The following is a 25,309-nucleotide window of genomic DNA, read 5'->3' as shown; positions in this document are numbered from 1 at the left end:
GAAGCGCCTTGTTCATATATACATGTGGCAATCCAGCCATGGTTACTCGGCCGCGTCGGTCGTTTGAATCACTTCTTCAGATCGCCCATGTTCACAGCAGACAAGGCCGGGCCCCCGCCCAAGACGGCCAGGACGTTGCGCATGCTCAGCTCCTCAAAGGCCTCGTGCGTCTCTACCGTCCCACCGCCATTGTGACAGGTCAGCATGGCTCTCCCCTCTGCGGCCAACCTGCGCAGTCCCTGGTGGACGTGCGGCTCATTGGCGTGCACGTCCAGCGCCACGGAACTGAGTCTCCCCGTCTCGAGGGCTGCCACCAAGTCGTCCTCGTTGACCAGTGCTCCTCTCGACACGTTGACAAATCTCCCGCCCCGGGGGAAATGTTTCAACGTGGACGAGTCAATCAGGGTTCCGCCACCGTACGCCGCAGGCGTGCATAGCACGACGCAATCGGCGGCTTGAAGCAACGACTCCATCGACTCGTGGAAGCCGGCGGAGAGGGCGCGCTCGACGGCGGCAGGTTTCCGCTCAGTGTCAAAGTAGCGGATGTCCATGTCGAAGCCGAAGCGACACCTCGTGGCTACGCGCTGGCCGATACTTCCGAGGCCGACGATGCCGAGGACGCGACGCCGCAAGTTGTGACACTGCGCAGGCGAGTCAAGGTGGCAGGCTGAAAAGGCGGACGGCGAGCCGGCCGTCGCGGCCGCGACGCACCACGGGATGCGGCGGAACGTGGAGATGACCATGGCGACGGCCAGGTCGGCAACTGCGTCCGCGGCAGCCGCCCCTCCGTTGCAGTAGATGATGCCTGCGGAGGTCTCGTCAGCAACGCACGACCCAGCGGTGCCGTCGCCTCGCGCAGACGCGTCGCCTCACCTCGCTCGCCCAGCAGCTTGGTCTCGACCCAGTCGTACCCGGCGCCGGCGCTCGCAAACACCCTCACGCTGCTCGGCAGCAGCGCGATCAACTCGTCGTCCCACCGGCCCATCTCGCCGCCTGTCCGCCACGACGGCCGAAACATGGCCTGGAAGCTGCCCCATTTTCCGGCTCTCAGGCCCTGGATAAAGGGCGCTCGCTGCCGTTCATCCGCCGAGGGTCGGACGACTTCATACTGCGACGACAAGAGCTCAAACGTGTCGTGGTTGAAGCGAATAGGGTCGCCGAGGTGCAGGACGCGCGGTTTCGGCTCGGATGTGCCAACCAGCGTCGGGTGGCGAGGCGGATGCGGCACGGGCGAGCCCGAGCGCGGTGTCGAGCCGGGCACGGGTGTGTTGTAGGGCTCTGCCATGGCGGTGGGGGCGCCAGGGCAAGGACTTGGCTGATGTGTGGCGGTTGCGGTCGATGATGTCGGGGGAGCAGGCCAAGAGCCATGAATGCCGCGGGCGAAAGATGGTGAAAAAATATCGTCTCTTAATTCAACCGGGGTCGCGGTCAGGGTCAAGGTCAGGGTCAGGCGCGGCGCTTCCCCCGCCTTGATTGGCCCCACCCGGGCGCCCCCACCACCACCGGCAGTCGGGGACCCCCACGAATGAGTGCGGATGCGCGCGATGCCTGCCGACTGCATGCTGAGCAACTTCAACACCCTTGAATTAGGAAGGTGCGATTGCACCGCCGCAACAAGTCGCTAAATAGCAAGCGCGGAATAAAATTTCCCCGGTTAGTCTCTCCCTGGCGTGTGTGAACCAGCGGTCCGTTTTGCACTCCCATAGACAGTCGACATGGAAATCTACCAGCGAAGCCAAGCCTTCACTGAGAAAGATGGCTATCAAGAATTCGACTTCACAAAACTCACTATGAAGGGACAAAATCACCAATATTTCCACGCTATTACTAAGAATGGCATCGACACGTGCTCTCCAGTGGATGTAAGTCGACTCGAACGGTCCCAATACCCATCGAAAACATTCAGCCGCTTTGCTCAGACCAGTCCTCGCGGGCGCCAGAGCTCTCCCCATCAAAGTAGTACATAAGGGAACTAAATCCGCTAAATTACGGCGATTCACCAGCCGGACTCAACATTAACCCAACAAATATTATAGTTGATGGCAGTCATCGCCCAGTCATGATTGATTTTGATACCTGCCATCACCACGGTCAGAAGCTAGCTCCCAAGGCAGGTACGTGGGGTTGGCTCATAGAGGGGTCGGAATTTGCGAGGTAAACTTAAGATATATAACATGAATCCTTCTGAAAGATGGAGGGCCGAAAAACAAACGCGAACGATAATTTTTATCAAGAAGCTTAGCTAACAATGAGCCTCTTAACGCGGCAGAACGGATTAGAATTCTCGCATTCAAACTGGTCAATGTTGCATGCCAATGCAGGAGCCCCAAATAGATTTGTTTATTTATTAGCTGTGTCAAACAGGTGCTATTTATGACTGCAATATATTGTTTTGCGATAATCCACAAGCCAGGGATATTGACACTAGAGTCTTTCCACCTTGAGTCTAAATATCTTTTGGTATTGTTCGACTGCGCAACACGATGTCTCTTACTAGTCAGGTTCCAAGTGCTCCCGAAACCCGCCCCGCCACTCCTGTCTCGCCGGACGAGGGTTTGTGGATGAAAGAGATGATGGGATCCGATCGCGAGAAAGTACCTTCTACAAGGTATAATATAACCTGCTGTGCTGGAAAACTAGACTTGAAACATGTTGACTAAAGGAACCTAGTGTTTGTCTCACTCTACTCTATTACAGATGTGGCGTTTCCTCTAATGCTAAGCTAGTTGCAGCTCTATCGAGTGTTGCCAAAGTTTTGTTATAGTCTGAGCTATGCTCGACCTATCAATAGATGCATTGGAATGGACGTGACGGGACACGGCCTGCCTGCCTCTTCGTTGACAACCTATACAGTGCTAGATGGGCGAGCTTAGGGCAGCTTGTTCTAAAATTGGGTTTAGTTTGCTGCCGACGACTACATCCCGTCTGACGTTGTATGATAAAGTAGTTGCTAGTGATTATCGGCGACTTTTTTTTGACCATTAGTTACTGCTATACATAATACTTGCAGGGAAAATTCACCCTTGTATCCTCACATACCACCGTAGCAGCTAGATTACTCACGATCCCATCAAGCTCTTCTCCACGGTTCCAATGCCTCTATGTATGGCGGAGTGTGCCTCTAGAAATGGAGCCTGTGGTGTCCGTCTTTGGAGGATGGCAAACCGACAGATGGTGTGGTAGTGGGCTGGCGAGGGAGGCTTGATGGTGCACACGTGCTAGGCAGCCCTTTGTGCTGCTCTCGTCCTCGTTCTTATCCTCGACGTTGTTCGTCGCCGTTTAGGCAAGTTGAAGCAACGCAGCATCATGGAAGTGAGTTACATCCGACGGGGGAGCCATCTGAGCCACAAGAGTCACCGTCCAACTGCGAGACGAGACTGCCTCTGCTTTGACAAAATAATACGATGGACACAATCCCACGTGTATCCACCATGACTTTGAATGGAACGTATTTCTTCACAAGAACACAAGGCCAAGGCAGGTTGACAAGGATTCGGTGTATGGCTATTCTCATCCACTTTCCCACCTGGCTGAAGCCCCAGCGGCAGACGAGCAGTCTGGATAGCTGGCGCCCAATTCAGCTCGCCTTAACTTGACGATTAACCAGGCCAGTTGACCGCAGATTTTCTCAGTAGATTACGCCCACCTGTAGGCAATGCGTCCTCAGTCGTCAAGAAGAGCCGTAAAGCAGAGTTGAAAGCCGCAAGCTCGGGCGGAGAGAGGCAGGTCTCCAACCGGCGGTAGCTGGAAGAAGTCGCCGCACAGCAAGACGCTGACACGACCAAAATGCAGGAGGTGCCAAGTAGCAGGGAGGATGGGGTCGTCGATCAAAGAGAGCACTTGATATCAACCATCAACTTCGCGTCAGCGATCTGGAAGCGGCAGTCCCAAAACAGGGCTCGCAAAGACTGCAAGGTAGCAACCGACAAAATCTGACCTTCCTCGCCTCGACGCGGAGCCCTACGAGACTGTGGAGGGCCTTGCCGAAGACGTTGGACGCGGCAATACCTGCAGGAGCAGCTCGGAAGACCAGCTTCTGCCGTCCAACCTCAAGTGAGAGCTCTTGAATCCCCGCACACGTCGTCGCGGGCAGGAGGATCGGAGCATAGAAAAGCTCGGCTCAATAAACGTCTTTTAAACTAGCATCATTTTCTCTGCCGCTTGCCACAAGGGTTCACGTCATTTGTCTTGCAGTATGTAGTTCCATGACGCCAGCTTTTGGGATTTTTCGGGGCGACCTTTCTTGGAGGCACATTCTGAATTTAACAAGACCCTTTTTGTAACTGACTTTTCTTTCTGGGAGAGCTTCAACGCTACAAAAGTTCTTAGTTCCGCAATATTCTTCACGCACTTCCTCGATCTTGCCGTTTTCGTCGGGAAAACATCGTAATTCTGCCAAAATTGGATTGACTGGCCCGGAGTAGAAGGGCAAGCTCCCTCCCTTGTCGACAGGCTGGATAGGTTGCAGCTCAGTCGGGTAGCTGGGTCTCTGCATCGGCTGAGAGCGATACTTTGTCCAAAACGACCGCATGCGCTCGAATTGCCTGGGCGTGAACGTTTCCATGCAAGAACTATGTGCGCCCCAAGCATTAGTCTTTCAAGACTTGTCCTTTCGTCCTCAGGTCTTGAGGGGCGTGGGCAAACTCACTCGGGTATATAGTTCATTGGGTTGTGAACGGGATCGTTGCCAGGCTCTCCAGGACAAGTGTCGAGTGGTGGCATCGCAGAGCACCCGCGCGATGGGCCTGCATGTGCGGGAGTGTCGTCAATCTCGTCGCCGTTGCCGATGCAGCCGTTCGCGAATGTGTGCATCAGTCCGAACCAATGACCGACCTCGTGAACGACGACCTGTTTATCCGTATAAAGCCAGATGGCCGCAATCATGATGCCATCCATTTCAATCCCCAGCGGCGTTCCCACCATGTCACTTGGCCAGCTAGAGATGGAAGCGTCAATTCCAGGTCCCCTTGGATGGTTCGCGTAGTAAATATTCAAATGTCGGTTATCGCCCTTGTGGTGTAGTAGCTTCATACGCTGCTCGTCCTCGCCCTCGGAAAGTTGTGGATTCACAGTCCAACTTGCACTTTTCAGGACAAATGAGATATTACCCGGCTTATAATAGGTATTGAGAAAGGCTATCTGCTCATGTATGGTATTGTTCTATGGTGACAAGTCATGACATGTTAGTCGCCAGGTCTAACCACGTTTCTGGCTTGTGCAAAACTCACGCTGAAGTGGCTGAAGTGTGTTTCTGACATTGAGATGACGTGCACGTAGACATCAACAACAATCGCTGGAGGCGTATGGGTTGTTTCGTTTCGACGAAGCAAGTGATGCTTCTCCGCAGCCGCCAGCTCGCGGTGAGCAGCCAACAACGCCGCCGGGGCTTGCTCAACAGCGCAAGGTGAATCTCCGACATGGCCTGGCGTCGTGAAAGCTGCCCCGAGTCGCACGAGGCCGGCCAGCACCACAGAGATGAGAGGCTGCATATTGACAGGGTGTACGCCCGTGGTATTTGAGAAATGATGGGGATGAGCGAAATGCTAGTTGTGTGACTATGAACTGGTTTGGCCCAAGCGGCAGATTCTTTGATATTTATAGTGCTGGTAGTCACTGATTAACCTATGAAGCTTTCGTCGCCCGCTCGGCTTGTCCCCAGGTTCCCTATCCACGATCATGACCTTTTTGTGCTTGTTACTTGTAAAAAGAGAGGATGTCTGCTGACGCGTGTCCAAATTACTCGAGAACAGCTGGATAACCTAGCTTTAGATTCCCACTACGGAGTATAACGGAAATGCATTATACGTCGTAAAATTAAACAAATGCGTTAAGCGCATGGATTAGCACTTATGCTGGGTACATTGACGTAGGCTAGAGATTATATGCCACAGTCATGGAAATATGCCTAGTTGTGAGGTTTCACGTTTGACTCGTGCAATCGTGAATGGACTACTGCTAGTGTCGAGGCGGAGTCGTCATGGAGGGCCCGTTAACGGCCAGTGTAATGCTCTGGGCTTGAGCGGAGGGATTATCCGACGGCATGATTCAGCATGTCGGCACGTGGCTCTCGGTACTCGGCGATAGCCTTCTTGACAACAGAGCGGACACCGATGGATGCCCATGCGGATATGGGACTCGAGGCGTGCGACATGTCCTCCTGGTGGACAGAAGAAAGAGGCAAGCGCGTTCTCTGCAGCTCCTCAATGGCGGGACAAGCATCCAAGATGATACTCAGGAGCGAGGACCGGCCTGCTTAGTCAATTCCAAGCAGTGCCGTCCACGTCAAAAATAGGAAGAAAATTCGAGGCGCGACCTGCAGTCTCCGATTGATTGGGGCGATGGACACAGCAGTCCGACAATCATCACACACGGGGGACGAGGATGAGGACGCGAGTCATGGGTGGCCCTGGTTCATGCTTGATGGCCCGAGAGACCGGCGTAGCCGGCCGGCCTTTGCCTCGACACCTGACAAGTTTAACAGCAACAGCGGTAACGTATCCCCTCGTCCGGCGGAATATTGGTACGCTAGCAGGGGTGCATGTAATGTCATCAAGACAGAGCCCCGTGGCGAGGTAGCACAAGGAGCTATTGCTATTATGCCCCGAGATGAATTACATCTTCTTCCCGTCGGTGAAATCGTGTCTAGCACTATCTAGTGTCCCTGAGTGCCACTTCACGGAATGTACAGATGTGGCTGAACCTCTGCGCTTCCGAGTGCGCGACCATTTCCTCTCCACAGCTACGCTCAGGTGTGGGAAAAGATGAAAAGGGGCTGCCCGTCAGATCATGTCAACGGCAGGAGAAAGGGCAGGTCAGGATGAGCGCCGTACCTGTGGGGCCCCGGCCGGGTGGGGCCGACCGGGCCGACCGAAGTCAGCCCGGGCGCGGCATCCCATCCTGCAAAAATTGATGCCATGCCCTCCATAACTTGGAGGCACATTTGGATTCCGCATCTGCAGCAGCAACACGTGCTGTCCTTGATCTTTGACAAGTAATCCGTTGCGAGGCCGACGGACATAAGCTAGACACAGTTCGGCGGCCATGTTCCCGCATCTGATACGGCTATCGATGTCATCCTATGGGCAACCAATACCACGCGCTGAGCCAAGACAAACTACAATCCACTGCCTCCCCTCGAAATAAACTTAGGATAGAATACTCTGTCATGCTGGAGCTAGTCCCGTTGCGTCGGCAGGATTATGCCGAGAACCTTGGCCCGGGGTCGGCCTTCTCTCGGGGCAGAGCTCCCCTGTAGAATCCCACATGGCTCCCGATAGAGTCATGAGCGGCTTGTCGTACAAGAGGGAGGAGCGCTTCTTGCACGCGACCATCACGAGTCATGTGATGCAGCGCGTATAGCCAACCCCTTGCTCCGCACTGGAATCTTGAACACCACGTGGTCTGGGATGCTGCTGCCTCTGTCGTCTTCTTAGTCGACACTACTAAGAAACCCACATCCCGGTCACCACGCTAATTTCAGCATCGTCGCCGGCAAGATAAGCTTTGGTCTCTATCTCTCGGTATATCTGGGCTTTACCCAAACAATTGCGCCAGAAGAACAAGCTATGCACGACAGATCCTCACGTCACTACCTCCTGCTCTAGCAAAGATGAATAGACGGAAATCCCGGGCCCCTGGAAGAGTTTGTATCTCTACAAGAAAGAGGCTCGCCGCTGGTTCAAGCCTGCGCCGTCGCAGTCATCATCCAACATGCGTCATTTGGCTCTACAAATGTGACCAGGGCTTGGAGCTAGCGACTTATATTCACATATAGTAACGTATTGTCCCAAAGGTCCTTGGTTCCCCAATCTGACGGACCCGACCAACAAGGGCTATTTATACAAGACAGACCCTGTGTGTGTAACCTGACTAGGCAGCCTTTGGGTGCCTCGTCGCCTTGGTACCCGGGCCTCATAGTGGCCTACCAGGGCATCGTGATAGCTGCAACCTTTGTGCGTTGCAGCTAGTCATGTGGTTGAGGCTTTTCCGTGTAGCAACCAACTACCGCGACGGCGATGGCCGGCTCTGCGTGGAAACCGCGGCCAGGAAACTCGAGACGCTGGTGTAAGTAAGAGAAAATCCAGGTCCCAGTCTCTGTCCATGCAGTTCATGTTGCTCCCAGGTTGTATGTGCTCTATGAACTTGTTGGCTGGGAGGGGTACGAGTTCGCCATCAGCTCCTTCATCCGATGTTGGCGAACTCCAAACAAATTGTGCGCATGCTTTTGGGATGGCGGAAAATCCATCCCGTATTTTGCGCCACATAGAAGTGGCTGTGAGAGTGTCCGGGACACCAGACCACTCACTCGTTCCATGTCTCGACGTAATCGGCCGAGTATATCATGGATCAACAATCAGCAAAGCCTCACAGCCGCCCGCAGGATCCTGCGTAACATGACGACATCTGATGCAACGGCTCCACTCACAGCGTTGCTCTTCTCAAGCCCCAACTCTTTAGTCACGGGCCATACGTCTCAAAAGGGCCTTGTTACCACGTATTCCGGCCCACTGCGGCATGTCGAGAGGATTCAAAGCTGAGTAGCCCGGCGTGCTTGGGCGGACCTTGCCTTGACCGTCTTCACCTGCATTGGCGGCAAAAGCCCAGGTTCTCGCTGCGACGTCGACGGCGTTTTACCCCGCGACGAGTCCGACGTGGCGCTGGCATCGACAGCGCAAGACGGCGCGTTCCCCGCGGCTCGTGACTGTCCCTCGGATATTTAACCAGGTCGGCGGCTGTCTGGCCTGGTCGACGCTATTCAGATGTCTCAAGAAGACGCAGACGACAGTTGTGGCGGCGCGGACTGTCCATCGCGTGCAGACACAACCATGGAGATCAAGACGGTGCTCACGACCGTCATCTCAGGATCCCGGTATCTCGTTCATCCGCAAGTGCTGGTAGGCTCGATCCCGTACATAACCATTTGTTCATGACCTTGGCGCATGAGCGCTCGCCTTGCTCCGACACTGAACCCTGAGCAGGGCACAATCCAGGAGACGATAAATCCCGATGTCATCGTCCCGGTGACTGTGCTTGAGCCGGAGCAGCTTTACCACCAGCTCGAGGGCACCCTTCGATTGTTCGACTTTTACGACGACGTGTTTACCCCCGAGTTTGGCAGCATTCTGATTGAGAAACCCGGCGGCAATTCGGGCATGGAGATTACGTCCGTCGCCGGCGTCAAGACGGTGATGCGCCTGCGCAACGACAGTGTCGCTGTGGCAAAGCGCTCCGTGAGAGACTTGCCGGCAGGCCCGTATCTTTTGCACGGGCCAAATGTCCACCAGGCGTGGAAGATATACAACGACACATTGGATGCCTTTGCGTTCGGGGTATACCCGGAAAGCGTCGACGAGATGGATGCGTACGAAGCCTGGACTGGGCGCCGAATGGTTGCAGACTGACCGACTCTCCTTCTAGATTTCAAGTCCTTCGGCTTCCGCCCGACATCGAGTCCAACCACACGTCCATTCCGGTCCCGTCGAAGCTATACAGCACCGTCCCTCCGGAGCAGGCGCCTCTCAGAGGCTACCGCTTCGCTGTCCCAGACTCCGTGCCCCTCAAGGGCATTCCCACCACCTTCTCCAGCAGCTCCTGGGCCGAGCTACACAACACCACGGCAGACTCGACCGCGGCGTTTGCCAAGCGGCTTATAGACCTTGGGGCGACTGTTGTCGGCAAGACAAAGTCGTCGCAGTTTGGCTCGGGGAGAGAGTGGGCAGACGTGGTCGCTCCCAAGAACCCGAGAGAAGACGGGCATCAGGATCCCGCGGGCGGCGCAACCGGCGCTGCCAGCTCCCTGGCTGGCTACGAATGGCTCAGAGCATCGACCGGCCTCGATTGTAGGTTCTGCCTCAGGGCCAAAGGGCACCCGGCGTGAAGATGTTGACCGGTCGGCAGCCATCGGGCAGTTGTTTGGTCCAGCGGCCGCCCAAGGGCTATTCGCGCTTCGATTCTCACCCCCATCGCTGGCCTTGGACGGCGCCCTGGGCAGCAAGCGTGACAGCATGGGCATCTTTGGAACTGATCTTTCGGAGCTGTACCACGACGCCGTGGCCGTTGTTCACAAAGCCCTGGCCGGTCCCCCAATCTCCTTCCCAAAGGTCATCATCTACGTGACGGACCTCTCGCACGCACACCAAAACGCCAGCATCAAACATGAACCGTTTCGAGAGGCAGTCGAGGCTTTCCTGGGAGTAAAGTCGACGAGGCTCAGCTTGACGCGGACGTGGGCGTCGAAACCGCCGGTAGAGGCCAACGGCCAAGGTCTTGACGAGTACATGAAAGACGTAAGGACTCGGTCCTCACTCACAGATGCAGCAAGCTGAAGGCACCGTTTCGCGTAGGCCCCGTTCCTCTCGTTCTGCTACGACTTCTACCACGACTTCGACAAGTTCCGCAGCGACTACAAAGCAAGGTTCGGCAAGGACGCTGCCACAGAAGCAACCGTCACGTACAGATGGTGCGTTGAGTTGCACTCGCATACCGACACGGTCATCCCTCGGTACTGACGGTGTGCAGGGACTGGGGGAGCAACGTCACGAAGCAGGCATACGACGAGTACCAGACTCGGCTGGACGTCTTTCGAAGGTGGTTCGGCACCACCATCATGTCTATGGACAGCGGCGGCGATGCTGTTCTCGTCGCTTCGTATCCAAGCCAAGCTCCCGTCTATGATGCGCCGTGCGTTTCTATGCCCCCTGCTGTGCGGACCGTTGCTTGTGCTAAATGATTGACCAGGAGACCCGGCAAGATCCATGGCTTCACGCCCGACCTACTTGCTTCTGTGCTGGGCGCCCCTCAAATCCTGGCACCATGTATGTTTCTCCAAGCAAGATTTGATCGCGTCACTGACAATCCAAGTTGCCCAATTCGAGTACCGCTCCAAGGTCAGCGGTCAGCCGGAACATCACCCGATATACGGCGCCATTCTCGGCCCCAGGGGCAGCGATGCGATGCTTGTGAAACTGGCAGAGGCGGCGTTCCAGCAGGCACAATGGCGGACAAAGGTTGACAGGGGGAGGTATGCGTTTGCGCCGGCACAGGATTCCGGGAAGGCGGATGGCAGGCCAGACAAGCAGCCGCCCGGCTCGCTGGAGGCTGCGCGGAAGGCCCTTGGATTGCCATGATTCGGCTTGGATTTGTGTTTCGGAGGAACAAGGCCGTAATGCGATGGCAGCGAACAGTGAATCATGCTGGGGAGATTGACTCGCAGGCCCGCGTGTTGCTTCATCCGTTGCGGAGGGCAGAATGTCAGACCAAGCAGCCATAGTTCCTGTCAGTAGGTAGGAACACATCGACTGGTCATTTCCATGCTTGGCCGTGCGGCTGCCGTGTTTTGTTCCTGTTTGGCCAGGACCTGTTGCACTTTGGATACTGGCCACGCTGTCTGTCCACGACTGTGGTTTGACCGCGGGCAGCTTCTCATGGTATAGGCACTGTAACATTTTCTCATTAGGAACCTTAGTCCGATATGCCCTTTCCCACGCTACCATGGATCCATGACATTTGTTTTCTCCCCGGCTTGACTAGAGTTTCCGACTTACTTCTGTTATCGAGGACCTCGTCAAACCCCCTTGACCCAGCGTCGTCTCCGTCGGTAAAAATTCTGTGCTTATGAGCAGGGCCGTCATGCCATCAACGGTCAGGAGTACTGCACGTTGAGTCGTCGATAGCCTTGAGCTGTTGCTTTGCATGTGCCCTTTGTTGGTATTCCGCCTGTACCAGATTCCCCAAGATGCGATCCATGCGTTTCCTGTCCTGTAGGCCTGCAACACCACCGTCATGCGTAAACACGGTTTGTCTTCTACTGAGACACGGCATGGCTTGCAGCGTTTCCGTCGACAACATCGCGTCGCTCAGCTGGGGCAGAGACGATGGACTGCTGGCAGCGGCTTCTGGCGATAATTCGCTTCCAAAGGACGGCCCAACCCAGTGTAGATAATCTCCGGGCACACCTGGCGCCGCGAAAGCCAAGGCAGGCTCGAATGCCCCCGACACGGGCCAGGAAAGGCCGTAGTAGTCGACTGGTTGGGGGGCCGCAGCATCCGCAGGAAGACGTTGACACCACGGCCCTGGGCTGGAGCATCGCCGGGCCCATCCTCGGGCGGCCGTTGGCTCGGCATACTTGCGCTTTGGATTTCGCGTCGGCCGAGGCTGCTCGGGAGCATTGGCCGACGCGGCTTTGTGCAAAGTTTTTCTGACCATGGTGATGTATGTGATGTATGTGCTGGATATGGCGGGTTCGAAGCCCGGACTGCGGACTTGGGCAATGGCAAGAGTGCCTTTGTATTAAAGGGCCCAGCTTTCGCAGGCCGCCATTGACTCCCTGCCAACGTCATGCCGTCCAAGATGGCGGTGGCGAAGTTGTGGACAGTCCTTTGTGCGCCGCAGTTGTCTCCCAAGCCACGACATCACCATGAGTCCATACGTCTGCCGCAGTGCCTAGAATCTAGATTCCCGTGGGACAGAAAGGCATCTTGAGTTGGAGCTCCCAATCAAGGGTCTCCCGGGAACAAAGCCATGGATGGGGCTTGGTCCCACCAGTTCGGACGAATGACCGTTTTGGATGCAGATTCTCACCGTCTCAGAGGCTGATGATGAGACGAGTGACGTGGCTCAGAAACACGTGCGCCTAGTGGCTGGACCACGGCGCTGCTCCCGAGCGTTGTGTTTAGGAACAAGCTCTGACGAAATGTCCACGCGTTTAAAGTACCTGGGTGGCGAGCTCCACGGCGCATGCTCCGGATCCGCGACCCAATAATACACGCACAAACCAAGGCAGGGCTGAACCGCCACGAGCCTTGACGTCAACGGCTGGGACCCCCATGTCCAAGCTTGTATAACCCATTGACAGCAACGATGCCTGGTCATCAACTGGAGCAGAAGGCGTCGTTATACCGTCATCACAGCAGCTCGCTCGCGGATACAAGGTCAAGGAGCTCCTTGGGTGGTCACCAACCGGGGCTATAAGAGAACAACCACAAACCCAGCCTATGAATTGTATCAGCAATGCAATGACCCCCGATTACCTGAGACTGCGGCTGAGACGGAAAGTACATTGACGATTCCTCAACCCACCTGGGCGGTGTCGTCTGCTCACCTTTTGCTACATGGTATGTGGTTGATTGGCTGACGCTTGTGCCTTGGTAGAATTCTATGATATGCCAAACGCGGAAATGGAGGTTTCAGACGGAAACGTGTCTCAAGCTTTGAAAAGATGTCTGGATCCTGCGCTGTTGGATTCCACAGAGGCTGGGTTTTTTCAACCCGAGTCCAATTGGTCGCCGGATGAGGCTGCGCCATCGTGGCCATCATTTGGTGCTTCGCCCATGATGCCGATTCAGCAGGCAGCGTCTCTTGGAGACCACCATCCCGGCGAGACAGGCACGCGTCCGCAAGTTCGGGACTGGCCGATCCAGGACCAGGCTTTGCCAGACGACGCGAGCAAAAGGAGGCCGCAAAGTCCTCACCAACAGGACCGTTCGGTGAGAGTTGTGACCCGCGCAAGGTCCAAGCAGAGATCGCCGTCCGGTGCAACCGACAGCCCCCCCAAAAGACAGAGGCAATCGAAGTCCAAGGAGGCGGGAACAGAGGGCGGCAGCGTACATGCAGATGCCGAGGATGCTACTCATCGCCAAGGATCTCTCGAGCGCAACCGCATCGCTGCTTCCAAGTGTCGAAAGCGCATGAAGAAATGGGTTCATGATCTCGAAAAGAGGAACTCTGGGCTGGAGAAGCGCCACAAAGATCTCCAGATAGAGTATCTCTACCTCGTGCAGGAAATATCCGAGCTAAAGAACTACATCCTAGGCCATGCGAGCTGTCGCGATCCTAACATTGACACGTGGCTCGACAACGAGGCTTCAAAGTACGTGTGCAACTGACAAGACGACAGCCCAAACGGCATTCGCCAACCAGCGTCTCTGCCGAGACGTCCAGGCGCTCCGCAGGGTAGTATACCGAATCGAGCAGAACAGTTGTTGATCATCCGGTGGCTATGTATCTCACGAATGCAGATGTACACTACGTCAACGTCCATAACCCGGCTGTCGTGGGAGATTATTAGCCCACGGGGCCGTCAAACTGTTCCATACAATATGGCGCAATTCGAGAAAAAGAGATATGCGGAGAGTCCAACTACTCGACAGCCGCCTTCATATAGTGGACGACACGTTCCGCTACCGATGGCTTGGCTTGTGGACATGAGAATGACGAGCATTACAAAGATGCTCTGCGCAGCCAGAAACGTGGCATGCCGCGAGCACAGTCATGGAGCAATCGTAGGGTTGGGGTTGTTCGTACTCGAGCAAAGTCGATTTCTACTACGAGTTGACAGCGACGATCACGTGGTCGGCCACTCCAAATGTCCACTTTTGGCTCCACAATTGACGTGTTGCTAAAACGTGGCGCGGGGCATCCTGGAGATCCAGAAGGAAATTAAAAATACCAGACCTTCAATTCTGCAACTCCAACGTTCCACATCGGCGACCCCAGACAGCCGCCCACCATGGCCAAAAGCAAAGGTGCACACACACACACACGCATGGCCAAAGACGCACCCAGGCCGCCTCGTCTCCCATGAATCCATCCCACTAACCGCAAATCCCAGGGCCGTCAAAACACTCCCGCGCCGCCCGCCGCGCCACATCGCCCTCCATCGACACAGACAAGTCCCTCAAGGACATGCCGCTCCCGAAACGCACCACGGCCATGACGCCGAGGCCTTCGGTGCTCGCTGTTCACCGCGCAGCCGGCGTTTCGAAAAAGGTCAAGCCCGCGCGCAAGTCCCGCATGACGAGCAAGATGCGCAAACGACACGAAAGGGGACTAGAGATGGCGGAAGCCGTTACAGAGAGGACAGGCAAGAAGATTGAAAGGAGCATCGGGCGGGCGAAGGGCGTCCAGAGGAGGAGCCGGGCCTGGGAGGACATCAACAAGGACGCCGTGGGAGGGGGCCAGGCGGATGCACCGAGCGGCGGGAGTCGCTTCGGGGCGCTGATGGAGGACGAGGCTGCTGACGACCACGACGAGAGCGACGGGCCTGGGGACGACGGGGACGGGTTTAATCCGGCCAACCCGGGGGCCGGCACGGCGGCTGCTGATCTGGACGATGACGACGATGACATTCTATGACGGAGCGGCGGGGGCCCTTACTGTTTATTTGTTGAGGAATGAGAATATGCCCGGGTAGTCAAAACGATTCGGCGTTTGGTGGATGTTATGAAAGAAGAGGGGACAATGGTGACTTTCAAATCAGAGCTCGATAGAGGGGACACATTCGGTAATCGACGTGAAATATACTCCTATGCCATGCGTTTTATGCTTCCCTCCTGCCAGCACCGTCAAAAAACGCTCTTGGTCACGGCATGTCGCCAACCGCCTCCGGTCACAAGAAGCCGCGCCGAGACGCATTGACGGACGCCCCGAGGCAGCCCGGCTACTTCTGCCTCCCCTCCAAATACAGCCTATATGTCGCCCCTACGACGCCTGACGCGCCCTTGGCCTCCCTGCCGCCAATCCTGTCAACCTCGTGCCGGATCCTCCTCAGGACGCCCTCGGCCTCCTTGGCGTCAACCTGCCTGCCGCCCTTCTTCCTCGCCACGAGAAGCTCCACCTTCATCCCCTTGTCCAGGAACTGGCCCATCTGCCGCATCTTGGTGGCCAAGTCGTGCTCCCCAATCGCCCACGTCAGCTCCAGCTCCTTGGTCTTGGGCTTCCCCGCAGCCGCCTTCTTCATCTCCCTGAGCTGTCTCTGGCGCTCATACTCGTCGCGCTTGTTGACGATTTTGCAAACGGCCAGCTGCGCACTGGGGCGGTTGTTCTTGGGATCCGCCGGCACGTACGGCTGCACCATGCGCAGCGACTCGTGGGCCTCGAGCTTGGTGAGGACAAAGGAGGTGGCGAGGGGCCCCTCGGGGGCGCCGTCGTCCACGACCATGATCTGCGGGTCGGTGATCTCGTGGTCCTGCGGCGGCCGATCGCGTCCCGAGCGCGCAATGTCCTGCTGCGTCGTGAAGCGCGTGTCGAAGCCGCGGCCCTCGCGGGCGAGCTGGTCGGCCGCGGCGACGGAGGTCTGCCCTCGGGGCCCGCGCGCGGGAGGTTTCGCCGCAAACCTGCGGGTCTGGCCTGCTGCGAGGGCATCGTTCCCGTGTGGTCCTGGCGCCGGGAGCGTGGCGGACAGCTGCGGCCGCGACAGCGACGGCGACGCGGTCGAGAGAGCCGGTCCCTGGGCCGGGGACACGAAGACCCGGTAGAGCGCCCGGCGGGAATCGTACACGCACGGGGGCACCCGTCTCATCGTGGCGGCGTGCGAATGGTGCGTCGCGGCTCTCTGTTGAAGGCCGGCCGCGTCTTGGGGATTGCAGGCGACAGGCGAGAAGTTGTCAACGTCGTGTCGAGACTTGGAGCTTTGAGGTTCGAGTGAAAACCCAGACGAGCGTCGTGGCAGCTCCCCCACCCAGCCAATAGCAGGCGGCGGCCGGGCGCGGCAGATTCAACCGCTCCACCTCCCACCAGGCATTCGCATCGCGCATGCCTCACTCACCTCGACGCTTGAGTCCCAGACATCCGCATCCGCATCCGCATCCGCCATTCAGCCCAACTACCCCTGCCGACGCACGATCCGCGTCCCCGACACCAATGCAAACCACGAACCCTTCCCTCCCCCGGAACCGAAACCAATGTTCGCGCACATCCTCGGCCACCCTATCCGCTTCGTCCTGTCAACCGCCAAACTGACATGCCTCGCCCACCTCACCTTCACCCAGGTCGTCCAAGTCTCCTCCGCCCAAGGACCCTCCATGCTGCCCACCTTCACGGTAGACGGGGACTGGATCGCCGCCGACATGCGCCACCGTCTAGGCCGCGGCATAACCACCGGCGACCTGGTTCTGTACAAGATACCCATCCTCGCGGACCAGAACGGCGTCAAGAGGGTCGTCGGCATGCCAGGGGACTACGTGTCGCTAGGCACCCCCGGGGAGAACGGGGAGGACCAAATGATACAGGTACTGTCACGTTTGCTGCCGCCCGGTTCTCTCGAGAGGAATGCACGGATTGACGTGGTCGTGGACAGGTTCCCCAAGGGCACTGCTGGATAGTCGGCGACAACCTGTCGGCCTCGAGAGACTCGAGGCTGTTTGGGCCATTGCCGCTCGCTCTCATCCAAGGCAAGGTCGTTGCCAAGGTCTTGCCCTGGCGAGAGAGAAAATGGTTCGACGGCGGACTTGAGCGCGTAGATCGTCATTAAAGTCCAACTGTCACATTGTGATCCGACATTGATTGATGCATTCTCAAGCACGGCGTTATGGGTTCATCCTGACCACGCGATACATAGCCTCAGAGGACGTGTGGATGGACACAATTGGGTATAAAGAAATTAAGTCTTGTAAACTTTATCTAATTATAGCTGCCGCCTGAATGCTTTGCCCCCGCACATTCATCTCCTGTAAAAGAAAAATTGCAAATTAAAAAAAAAAAAAAAAGGAAAAAGAAAAGGCAGGCACAAGAAAAAAGACAACAATGAAGCAAGAACAAAAACTCAATGCTGGGCTAATAAACATCCTTCGCCAAATATGCTTTGTACAAAGACGAGTGACTCCGAGCTGCCTCCCAACCACAAAACTACCTTGCGCCCGCGGCAAACGCTTCACTACCCGCCTCGCGAGACAGTTGCAGCGCAGAGAGAGAAGAGATGATGGATACAACGAAACAGGGCTTCATCATGTCGAAGATTGGGAGTTGAGGGTGAACAGCGTATGAGAGAAACCATGCCTCTCGCAAACCCACGTTGTAATTGGATACAACAGCCCAGACGCCTCGAAAAATACCCCACGGCTTTACAATACTATCGGCCGCTTTAACCCGGTAACGGTTGTGTACACTACCAAAGACAATGGACGGTTGGCGGCGCCGTCTGCATGATTTAGCCTTCAATGTGAGCTTTGGACATGCTCTGTCCCAGCAATTCCAGGCAACGTTGAGCCAAATTAACCACTTCGCCTTCGTCTTCGTCCTCAAACTCGGGCTCGGCTTCGACCTGCCGGTTTGCAATCGCTCGAACGTTTTCAATAATGTCGTTGGCCTTGCCGATGTGGCCAATCAAAGTCTTGTCTTCCGACTCGAACAACTGCAGCAAAGTCCAGACGGCGATGTGCTGGAAGGTGGCGTCGCCGGATTGCAGAAATCGGCCAAGATATCCGTGAATGCCTCCATTTGGATCATTCCAATTTTGGACGAAAATTGAGTAGTCGCCAACTATACATTCCGCATGAGTACAAGACCGATAGAACAATGAACCATCATCTCTTAATTGGACCTACCTTTAGAGGACAAGTTACCCAAAGCCGCAGCACTGTTGCCTTGAACCTCAATACTGGGCGAATGAGTCAAAGGTATGAGGACGTCGCACACTCCCAGATTGAGCAGATGTGATTTGAGATCGTCGCTAAGAGCCAAAACCGCAATAGCGGCCGTCATTTCCGACTGTACTGTCACAGGCACATCAAGCACCAGCTGTTTACATTTTTGGACAGCGCCAGCGTCCAACACCAGGGCCTTGTTCCGGTCCGAGCTGGCTGCCAGATTTCGCAGAGTGGAAATAGCGTGGCATTGAATCTCTTCGTTGTCGGTGGATCCAAGCAAGTCGACCAGGGGCTTGAGGAAGTTGGCGTCAATGATGGGCGATTCGTTCATTGGGTGTATCGAGATATTTCGTATGCAGGCCACAGCGGACAAGATCAGGGGAAGGTAAGATGACTGAAGCAGACGAAGGAGCGGGTGCAAGCCTTGGACTCGCACAATCTCAATTTGGTACTTTTCATCGGACGCTAGGTTTCGCAGGGCCAACGCCGCCTGACATTGGACCTTTGGAGATGACGAGTCCATTAGATGGACCAAAGATTGGACGAGTTTAGGTTCGGTGGACGATAGTTTTCGTCTGTTGTTGGCGTCAACGGCAATGTTGCTGAGGGCCGTAGTGCAGTAGTACTGTACGTCGACATCGGGAGAAGAGAGGAGCTGAACTAGGACGGGGATAGCGCCGGCATTAACAAGCTGCTGTCGGTTCTCATCTGTGGCGTTTGTCCGCGTCAGCAAGCTGTGTAGGAGAGGCTGGAGGGATGTGAGTGCAGAAATGTCTACAGACATACCAGAATGGGTCATGTTGAGCAGAGCCCCGGTAGCGTTCCGCTGCACGCGCATGTCTCGGGATTTCGCAAGCCTCGTCAGCGGGCCAAGAGCACCAGATCTGGCAATCTTTGCCTTGTTTTCTTCATGTGTAGCCAAGTTGGTGATGCATCCTACGGCATTGCACTGTACTTCGACATTTGGCGAAAGCATCTGCCGGATGAGCGGCGTTAATCCTCCAAGCTGGACGATCAATATCTTGTTCTCGGCTACAGGGGATAGGTCAGTGGTAGCGCTTGTGGTTGGGTCTTTGTTAAGGCACATACTGTTGACGGCAAGGTTGCCTAGGGCGGCACTAGCGGCTCTCTGAACTTCTATATCGGGGCTTTGCAACAGGAAGAGAATAGGTTCGAGCGTGTCTCGGTCAACCTCTCGAACATCTGCGGCGCGGGTGTTAGCACGGGGCCGCGAGGGCAGACGAGCCCAGCTTCTGCCAAGGGACGCGAAGCATGCCTACCTCGCTCGGTGATTTCGGCAAAGGTAAGGCTTGCACTGCGCTGCAGGTCTATGTTTTCCGAAAAGACCAAGGTACTTAGGGCCCGAAGTGGTTCACCGGAAAAGAAGTTTATCTCTCCACGCTGCAAGATCAGTCAGCATGGCAAGACGAAGACGGTGTCGTAGCATTCTGGCGGCTAGATACGAACGTTTTCGAGATATTGTAACAAGTCGGCAACGGCCTCGCGCTCGCTATCAGCCAGAACAGGCTCGTACAGGCCTTCACGGGACCGGCCTGGCATACGTCGCGTCAATGACTGTTCTCGTAAACACCCAGGCAGAGGGCGCGGGACAAGGGAGCAAACCGCGTACCTCCACAGCATGATGAGCTGCAGTTACCCATGGCGGGGATGGCAAAGGGCGTGCACCAACTCCGGACGGCAGTGGGTGGAAGGATTCTGCTGTTGAGATGTCCTTGGTTGTCGTGGTCGCTACTGTTGATGATGACGACGACGAGGATGCGGGCTGTGATGTGCCTCAGAATCCGAGCAACAGCCGGTTTGTTCCCAGGGTCAGGTCCGCCGCAGGTCGGCAAGCACCTGCTGCCCTTGGTACCTCGAGGGCGTATGGGTCAGGCCCGGCTGAAATGGATGGCAAGGCGGCGTGACGGGGGGGACCGAGCGAGACTAACGATCTCTGGCGGTGGCTGGCAAAATTGAAAAGGTGAAGCAGATTGGCGGGGGCTGAGAATGGTATGTGGACGAGCAAGTTTGGTGTTGATTATCAGGACTGGAACCGGAATTAACTGAGCTTCAACTTGTTCATGTTGGCAGTGGCACGACTTGATGGCCGGCGGGCGGACGTGGGTTGACGGGGGGAAGCTGGGGCTTGCTGGGGCACGAGGCATGGCGCTAGGCCCAACTGGGCACAGTCGAGTGCCCTGCCAACAGCTGGGTGGCTCGATGGTGGGAGCGGAAACAACATTAGAAGTCGAGATCCGTTTGCCATTGGACCACTCGCCAATCTATCCTCGGCAGGTAGTCTGGTTGATGGCACGCAACACACAGTGCTGGTGTTTTTATTAATTTGCCTAGGTGCCTATTTTCGCGACTCATTACATGCTACTCGCGGGGCATCTATCTGCCCTCAATCCGCCCTCAGCCGTCGAGTTGAGTTGACCTTGCCTTGGCTAGCGCGCCATGCCACCAGGGCGCTGTTTCTCAAATGTTGCCTGAAGACCGCCAGGCTCATCGAATGTCGTCGTCCACTTACTACTTACTTCAGGTGTTGGCAAGATACAATCAATGGTATCTGATGCAGCGCAATCAATACCGTGATTGAATCGGTTGTCAAGGTGCTCGCTTCGACTTGGCGCAGATGCGTCCCTGTCACCTCGTGTCTTCTTGGTGGCATTGGAGAATACCATTTTACACGCCTCGCAGACTATGGCGAGAGGGCGCGCGCCAGATCACTTCACCACGTATCCAAGTGTCGGGTGCGTGGCCCCATCTCACCATACTTGCCTCCACCATGACAATCTCAACTAATTTCTTTGTTTCGTTCAGGAGCCACCCGCGAGAGGACGGCGGTGCTGTACTGCGAGCCAAGCTAACGCCGAGGGCATCACGGAGGAAGTTGCTGTGCCCAACATGACCCCTTCACAATATGCACTTGAATGAGGTATTCTGCAGTGCGGTCGATCACCGAGTACAGTACACCATCTCGTCATCGTGCCGCCACTACAACTACAACCCCACCCCTGGGCACATGTCATGCTGGTCGCCTTCGCCAGGGTTGTACTGGACGCAGCCCGGAGGACACACCTAAAACGCGTCTGACGTCGACCTTTGCCCCTCGTCGGCGCAGGCTAGGCAGTTGGTGGCCTCTGATGGCGAACTTGACGCCATGACGCGATAAATTGTTACGCATGTACATGACCGTATGGCCCATGTGACTGTACGAACAAGGGTGTGTCCATGTGAGCGGGTGATACTACACTACACCACTCTACGCTGCAGCCGGTTTGACATGGACGGACCACGATTACCTCTGGTAAAACCTCAAGGCCCAGCATGGTGTGAAAGTCAAGGTGGCTGCTAGTGGTGGGCGAAAGATGCACCATCAACTTGGCGTTTTACAAGGTAGATACCAAGAAAGAACAACAACCGCGCGGGCTTCGGTAGATCACGGCATGTGCCGGAGTTGATGCTGTTTCATCTGGTGGAAGAACTGCTCTTGTAGACCTGTTGTCCCGCTGCGGTCTGCTGCGACAGGTCGACGAGCCGGAGTGGCAGTCTAGGGTAGGGTAGGATGAATGCCCCGGCTATTTCTGTGAATTAAGCTACTCCGTATGAGCCTATGAAACGCCAAGCCATGGCTTGGGGCTCTCCTAGCACCCACTCCGGAGCGCGGCAATACGTACCTTTTTCTCTCCCTCGATGCTGTGAGCTGGGGAATTCTGATGCCGTTTGAGCCCGAGTCCAACCGTCAATCTGGGACCCCACCAGGGTACTCGCGCAGAGCGAGCTCAAGAACCTACCTAGGGTACCTGGGTACCTAGCTTAGCTTAGCTGCTTAGGAACAAGTCGACTGGTGTCTGGATTTCCCCTCCCCGTCCCCCTCCCGTCACCATCCTGCACTTGCTCGACCATCACCAAGACGCCGGGCCAACGGCTGCAAACTAAGTCTCTGGTCCAAAATTTGGACTGCCCGTGACCCCAGAGGCACACCACCACGCGCCATTCACGGGGCACACAGCCGTCTGATACATCGAATGGACGAAAGAGATGCCGCAGCGGCGCGCCCTAGCGCCCAGCCTGCCGTCGACCCCACGCAGACCAATGTCGAAGCCCAGAGTTGTGCGTCTCGTGAGCACGTCGCAGGCGCCCTGTCTGGGCCGGCACCTCTCCTTGGGTCTGGACCATGCGTCGAAGAACCACCTCCACCAGCACAACCACCAACGGCAGCAAGAGCACAAGCACAAGCATCAAATCCCACGACTCGGTCGAATACCTCGGCGCCTGTTCCTGGTGCTCCCCGTCCTGCTCCCGCTCCCGCTCCCGCTCCCGCTCCCGTTCCAGCTCCCGGCCACAGGCACCGTCACGAGCAACCCGCCCTCCGTGTGCCTCGTTTCGTCGCTCCCTCTTCGTATCTCCGTTTCAAGACCTCGCACGGCAGCGCCATGGCTGCAGCTGCATCTCAGCCGACCTCGAATCCGAGTACACCGAGCCCGCCGAGCCCGCCGAGCCCGCTTGATAAGGAGCAGCGGCAAGGACTGGTATGGACCGTCCGCTTTATGCCTCCCAAACTCTCTTGACACTCCGCCTCGGCAATTCCATTCCTGTATCTAGCGAGGCCCTTCCCGGCGTCGCACAAGGGCTAACTGTCTCCCCCAGAAAGCGATTCGGGATTTTCTCAAGGTTCGAACCAGCTATGATGTCTTGCCGCTATCCTTCCGTCTCATCGTCTTGGACACCGACCTCCTTATCAAGAAGACACTTAATATCTTGATACAGAACTGTGAGTGTGCCTTTGGCGCCTTTTGCCGTCCGTGACTGTTCAAGACAGCGCAGCCAACTGCTCCGTCTCGGGCTAATTTGCTCCGCGTTAGCAATCGTTTCTGCGCCATTATGGGACTCACAGAGAGGCCGTTTTGCTGGCATATTGACAGCCACCGATTACATAAACGTCATTCAATATTACTGCCAATACCCAGGCGAGATGAGCAAGCTTGACCAATTTCGGTTGAGTAGTCTACGAGGTGAGACTCTTCCGCATGGATTACCCGAAAGTCGGGCCCCGCCGTATCCATGCTAAAACAGCATGGCTTAGATATCGAAAAGGCGATAGGGGCAACTCCGATTGAAACGGTATCTGTCCATCCTTCTCGACCGCTTTACGAGGCTTGCCGACGTATGCTTAAGACTCGTGCGCGACGTATTCCCCTCGTGGATGTGGACGATGAGACGGGCAAGCAGACGGTCATATCGGTCATTACTCAATACCGAATTCTCAAGTTCATCGCCGTCAACAACGAACATAACACGGTGATGCTCAAAAAGACGGTTCGAGAGATTGGCTTGGGCACATATTTGGACCTGGCCACCATGCGCATGGATAATACGGTGCTGGATGCTATCCACCTGATGGTCGATAGAAACATCAGTTGTATTCCGATTGTAGACTCGGAGAACCGGGTCCTCAACGCTTTTGAGGCAGTCGACGTCATCCCCTGCATTAGAGGGGGCGCATACGAGGAACTCGATGGATCCATCGGGGAGGCACTATGTAAAAGACCAGATGACAGCCCCGGTATCTACACCTGCGGGGAAGGGGATCGACTGGATTCATTGTTCGATACGATACGGAAAAGCAGAGTACACAGACTGATTGTCATCGACGACGAAAACAAGCTCAAGGGCGTCATTTCACTCTCTGATATTCTCAAATACGTACTCATTCACGGGGAAGAGGACTCGTCACAAAGGGAAAGGTAGCGGAGATATGCGGTGGAGAGTGTTTGGACAGACGACGCGGCGGCATGACATGCCTACATTCAGTCATGGAGGCTGCATTGGAGGAAAAAAAGGATAAGAGGGTCACCAGATACCCTTTCTTGTTTCTTTTTCTTTCTGTTTCTCTCCATCTTTGTTTTTTTATTTTTTTATTTTTTATTTTTGTTTTTCGTTCGGCGCACTGAGTTGGAATCGAAATAGTGACACCACTGATCTATGCAGGGAAAGAGAAAATTGTTTTATACGTCATGATACACGGCGGTTTGCGGATTCTGGTGCACGTATGTTGTCAGCTGGTTTGCTGACATCTGTTCGTGTAGAACCTGGAGATTTAGTAGTTATTACTTGAATACTATAGCTATTAATACTTGATAACGAAAACCCAACACAACTTGCCTCATGCGAGCAATCTCCACCAGGCGTTGCATTGAGATCGGACCGGCATCTTTTCTTCCACTGCGGGATGACGTGTCAACAATAAGCGCCCCGGTGCTTGAGTACCGGATTAGCGCCGTCCTAAGGTACCTCTGTACCTCTGTTGATGGACAAGAGAGGATGGCGGAAGGAAGGAAGGAAGAAAGGAAGGCAAAAAGGAATCAAGCTACCAGTAGACGTTTGTTTTTGGTGTTGGAGTGACCGGCCGTTTGCCAGTCACCCGCCAATCATGCCAGCTGGCAACGCCTGCAACGCCTGCAACGAACATTCATTGCCCAAACACGACAAACACAGCATCAGCACGTGAGTATGCAATCATCACCACCCAGGTATTCATTCCAACTCCGACAAAATTTACCAAGTATCCCATGGCTCACCCACTCGGGACCTCGCAATCATCCCAGAATCTGCGTGCCTGGGCTGCATACCACCCACGTCAACTGCCACCTTCTGCGAGCTCGGTCTCTCTGTTGCTTCCCCAGAGCGCTAGTTACCATAGCTTCGGCCACGGTAGCAGAGTAAGGAGTAGTGGTACATGGACCACCAGCAGCGGTGAGCTCGGTCTCCTCAGTAATGCGGATGAGGTAGACGATAGGGATGTGTTTGTTCAGGAGTACAACAGACTAGCAAAGAAGGTGAGGTACCAAATGCTGCTTCATACGACAGTGGACCGTCAAGACTGACAAAGTCATGTAGCATGGAGTAAGACAGTTAATCAGTGATGACTTCAACGCTCACCA

At 55.7% G+C, this 25,309-nt stretch overlaps 10 protein-coding genes across 10 annotated transcripts; 5 read left to right on the top strand and 5 right to left on the bottom strand.

Annotated features, from left to right (window-relative positions):
- Nucleotides 1-68: 68 nt before the first annotated feature.
- MAM_08115 (NAD(P)-binding domain protein) lies at nucleotides 69-1,285 on the bottom strand (the record flags this gene model as incomplete). The annotated part of the gene is made up of 2 exons (XM_040826913.1): nucleotides 69-805; nucleotides 874-1,285. 2 exons carry the CDS (start codon nucleotides 1,283-1,285, stop codon nucleotides 69-71), a joined length of 1,149 nt encoding a protein of 382 aa, XP_040675107.1.
- A 3,022-nt stretch (nucleotides 1,286-4,307) lies between these two features.
- MAM_08114 (Peptidase M43, pregnancy-associated plasma-A) lies at nucleotides 4,308-5,489 on the bottom strand (the record flags this gene model as incomplete). Its single annotated transcript, XM_040826912.1, has 4 exons — nucleotides 4,308-4,313; nucleotides 4,352-4,571; nucleotides 4,649-5,160; nucleotides 5,229-5,489. 4 exons carry the CDS (start codon nucleotides 5,487-5,489, stop codon nucleotides 4,308-4,310), a joined length of 999 nt encoding a protein of 332 aa, XP_040675106.1.
- Nucleotides 5,490-8,825: 3,336 nt separating this feature from the next.
- Nucleotides 8,826-11,126, top strand: MAM_08113 (Amidase signature domain protein; the record flags this gene model as incomplete). Its single annotated transcript, XM_040826911.1, has 8 exons — nucleotides 8,826-8,894; nucleotides 8,979-9,361; nucleotides 9,418-9,839; nucleotides 9,898-10,286; nucleotides 10,344-10,459; nucleotides 10,519-10,680; nucleotides 10,738-10,814; nucleotides 10,861-11,126. 8 exons carry the CDS (start codon nucleotides 8,826-8,828, stop codon nucleotides 11,124-11,126), a joined length of 1,884 nt encoding a protein of 627 aa, XP_040675105.1.
- A 508-nt stretch (nucleotides 11,127-11,634) lies between these two features.
- On the bottom strand, nucleotides 11,635-12,204 carry MAM_08112 (uncharacterized protein; the record flags this gene model as incomplete). Its single annotated transcript, XM_040826910.1, has 1 exon — nucleotides 11,635-12,204. One exon carries the CDS (start codon nucleotides 12,202-12,204, stop codon nucleotides 11,635-11,637), a length of 570 nt encoding a protein of 189 aa, XP_040675104.1.
- A 971-nt stretch (nucleotides 12,205-13,175) lies between these two features.
- Nucleotides 13,176-13,883, top strand: MAM_08111 (transcription factor atf21; the record flags this gene model as incomplete). The annotated part of the gene is made up of 1 exon (XM_040826909.1): nucleotides 13,176-13,883. The coding sequence occupies one exon, from the start codon at nucleotides 13,176-13,178 to the stop codon at nucleotides 13,881-13,883; it is 708 nt and encodes a 235-aa protein (XP_040675103.1).
- A 623-nt stretch (nucleotides 13,884-14,506) lies between these two features.
- Nucleotides 14,507-15,132, top strand: MAM_08110 (Ribosome biogenesis protein Alb1; the record flags this gene model as incomplete). The annotated part of the gene is made up of 2 exons (XM_040826908.1): nucleotides 14,507-14,522; nucleotides 14,609-15,132. 2 exons carry the CDS (start codon nucleotides 14,507-14,509, stop codon nucleotides 15,130-15,132), a joined length of 540 nt encoding a protein of 179 aa, XP_040675102.1.
- Nucleotides 15,133-15,436: 304 nt separating this feature from the next.
- On the bottom strand, nucleotides 15,437-16,297 carry MAM_08109 (translation initiation factor IF-3; the record flags this gene model as incomplete). The annotated part of the gene is made up of 1 exon (XM_040826907.1): nucleotides 15,437-16,297. One exon carries the CDS (start codon nucleotides 16,295-16,297, stop codon nucleotides 15,437-15,439), a length of 861 nt encoding a protein of 286 aa, XP_040675101.1.
- A 382-nt stretch (nucleotides 16,298-16,679) lies between these two features.
- Nucleotides 16,680-17,248, top strand: MAM_08108 (Peptidase S24/S26A/S26B/S26C; the record flags this gene model as incomplete). The annotated part of the gene is made up of 2 exons (XM_040826906.1): nucleotides 16,680-17,006; nucleotides 17,075-17,248. 2 exons carry the CDS (start codon nucleotides 16,680-16,682, stop codon nucleotides 17,246-17,248), a joined length of 501 nt encoding a protein of 166 aa, XP_040675100.1.
- A 675-nt stretch (nucleotides 17,249-17,923) lies between these two features.
- On the bottom strand, nucleotides 17,924-20,023 carry MAM_08107 (vacuolar protein 8; the record flags this gene model as incomplete). The annotated part of the gene is made up of 7 exons (XM_040826905.1): nucleotides 17,924-18,255; nucleotides 18,321-19,070; nucleotides 19,149-19,394; nucleotides 19,452-19,565; nucleotides 19,643-19,763; nucleotides 19,830-19,915; nucleotides 19,993-20,023. The coding sequence occupies 7 exons, from the start codon at nucleotides 20,021-20,023 to the stop codon at nucleotides 17,924-17,926; spliced, it is 1,680 nt and encodes a 559-aa protein (XP_040675099.1).
- Nucleotides 20,024-22,393: 2,370 nt separating this feature from the next.
- Nucleotides 22,394-24,116, top strand: MAM_08106 (nuclear protein SNF4; the record flags this gene model as incomplete). Its single annotated transcript, XM_040826904.1, has 4 exons — nucleotides 22,394-22,897; nucleotides 23,016-23,139; nucleotides 23,231-23,380; nucleotides 23,452-24,116. 4 exons carry the CDS (start codon nucleotides 22,394-22,396, stop codon nucleotides 24,114-24,116), a joined length of 1,443 nt encoding a protein of 480 aa, XP_040675098.1.
- Nucleotides 24,117-25,309: the final 1,193 nt, after the last annotated feature.

This window comes from Metarhizium album (assembly GCF_000804445.1).
Source record: "Metarhizium album ARSEF 1941 chromosome Unknown scaffold_43, whole genome shotgun sequence".
Classification (NCBI taxonomy): domain Eukaryota; kingdom Fungi; phylum Ascomycota; class Sordariomycetes; order Hypocreales; family Clavicipitaceae; genus Metarhizium; species Metarhizium album.
This window is presented reverse-complemented; position numbering and strand designations above follow the sequence as displayed.